Source organism: Condylura cristata, unplaced genomic scaffold (assembly GCF_000260355.1).
Source record: "Condylura cristata isolate star-nosed mole 26May11 unplaced genomic scaffold, ConCri1.0 scaffold00011, whole genome shotgun sequence".
Lineage (NCBI taxonomy): Eukaryota > Metazoa > Chordata > Mammalia > Eulipotyphla > Talpidae > Condylura > Condylura cristata.
This window is the reverse complement of record NW_004567112.1, coordinates 3,138,137-3,139,248: the sequence shown is the minus strand read 5'-3', so window position 1 is coordinate 3,139,248 and position 1,112 is coordinate 3,138,137. Positions and strand designations below refer to the sequence as shown.

General features: G+C 66.0%; 1 protein-coding gene across 2 annotated transcripts in view; it reads right to left on the bottom strand.

The window, feature by feature from the left end:
• CPXM2 (carboxypeptidase X (M14 family), member 2) overlaps positions 1 to 1,112 on the bottom strand; it is a 77,879-nt gene that overhangs the window by 68,587 nt on the left and 8,180 nt on the right. Inside the window, exon 1 of one of the 2 annotated variants that reach the window (XM_012723884.1) lies at positions 239 to 256. The exons of the other annotated variant lie outside the window; for it this stretch is intronic. Within the exon in view, the coding sequence (XP_012579338.1) occupies positions 239 to 245 (7 nt within the window). The 5' untranslated portion in view covers positions 246 to 256. Of the gene's footprint in view, positions 1 to 238; positions 257 to 1,112 lie in introns of those variants that run through there. 2 annotated transcript variants of the gene reach the window in all.

Here is a 1,112-nt window from a genome sequence, read left to right as displayed (position 1 = left end):
GCCCTCCGCCTTCCCTCCCTCCCCCTCCGCCAGGCCCGAGGCACCGGCCCTGAAGGCAGGTGTTGAAGATCGCTCCAGCCCGTCGACTGTCTCCCACCCTCGGGCGGGCGCTCTGGTTCCTCTCTCTGGGAGCTGCCCGCTGGCCTGCTCCGGAGACTCGGGAGTTTCCCACTGCAGAGGCGGGACCCTCCAGTTTCTCAGGGCGCAGACAGGGGCCCCAAGAGGAGAAAGCACTCACCTGCCATCCCAGGGCAGATTCCAGCCGGAAGCCGGCCTCTGCCTGCCCAGGCGCTGCCCAGCAACCTTCTCCAAGGGCCTGCAAACCTCTCTCTCACTCAGCTTGACTCTGATCCTAGTTCTGAGCTGTGATGGGGCCTCCCTGAGCCCCCAGAGCCCCTGACTCTGAGAGTAGGGTTCCCTTGGGGGTAAGGGGGAGCGCTCCTGGGGGACCCTGCTCCTTGGGGAGGGTGACTCTTGGAGGACTGGGAGGGCTGCACCCCGACACCCACGGCCGGGCCCTGGGTGAGGCAGGCACAGCTCACAAATGCGCCCCTCCTTGGAAGGTTGCTGGCTTCAGGCTGGGGTGCTGGGGAGGGGAGCGACGGGCCTGCTGTGGCTGCTGCCCCAGACGGCCATGCATGGGGCCAGTGTCCTGTGTACCCCCGGCTGTGCAGGTGGGGGTGTGGCACTGCCCGCAGGGGAGACCTGGCCACACCTCTGGGAGGAAGCTGCTTGGGGTGGGGAGGGGGATGTGCGGTCAAGGTCACCTTCAGAGGCTCAGCCTCGGCCAGTGTGGGGTCCAGGTCCTCCTGGGCCTCTTGTGCTCTCCCAGGAATTCCAGCGCTTCTCTCTGGCGCTTGCTGTGGTGCATTGAATCCCTGCTCTGGCTTCAGACCCCCCTGACCTCCCGCCCACCACATTGCACCTCCCTCCAGCCAGAGAAAGTTCTCTCCCTTAAGGCTCTGGATTCTGTGACCAGCCAGAACTTCCCACCTCCCTTCTCTTCCCACAAGGCGCCACCACGCGGCCTTGAACCGAACTTACCCACAGACCCTGGGCTCATGCGGCAGGGGGCAGGGCAGGGGGCGGGGTGTCCTTGAGGGCCATTTTGC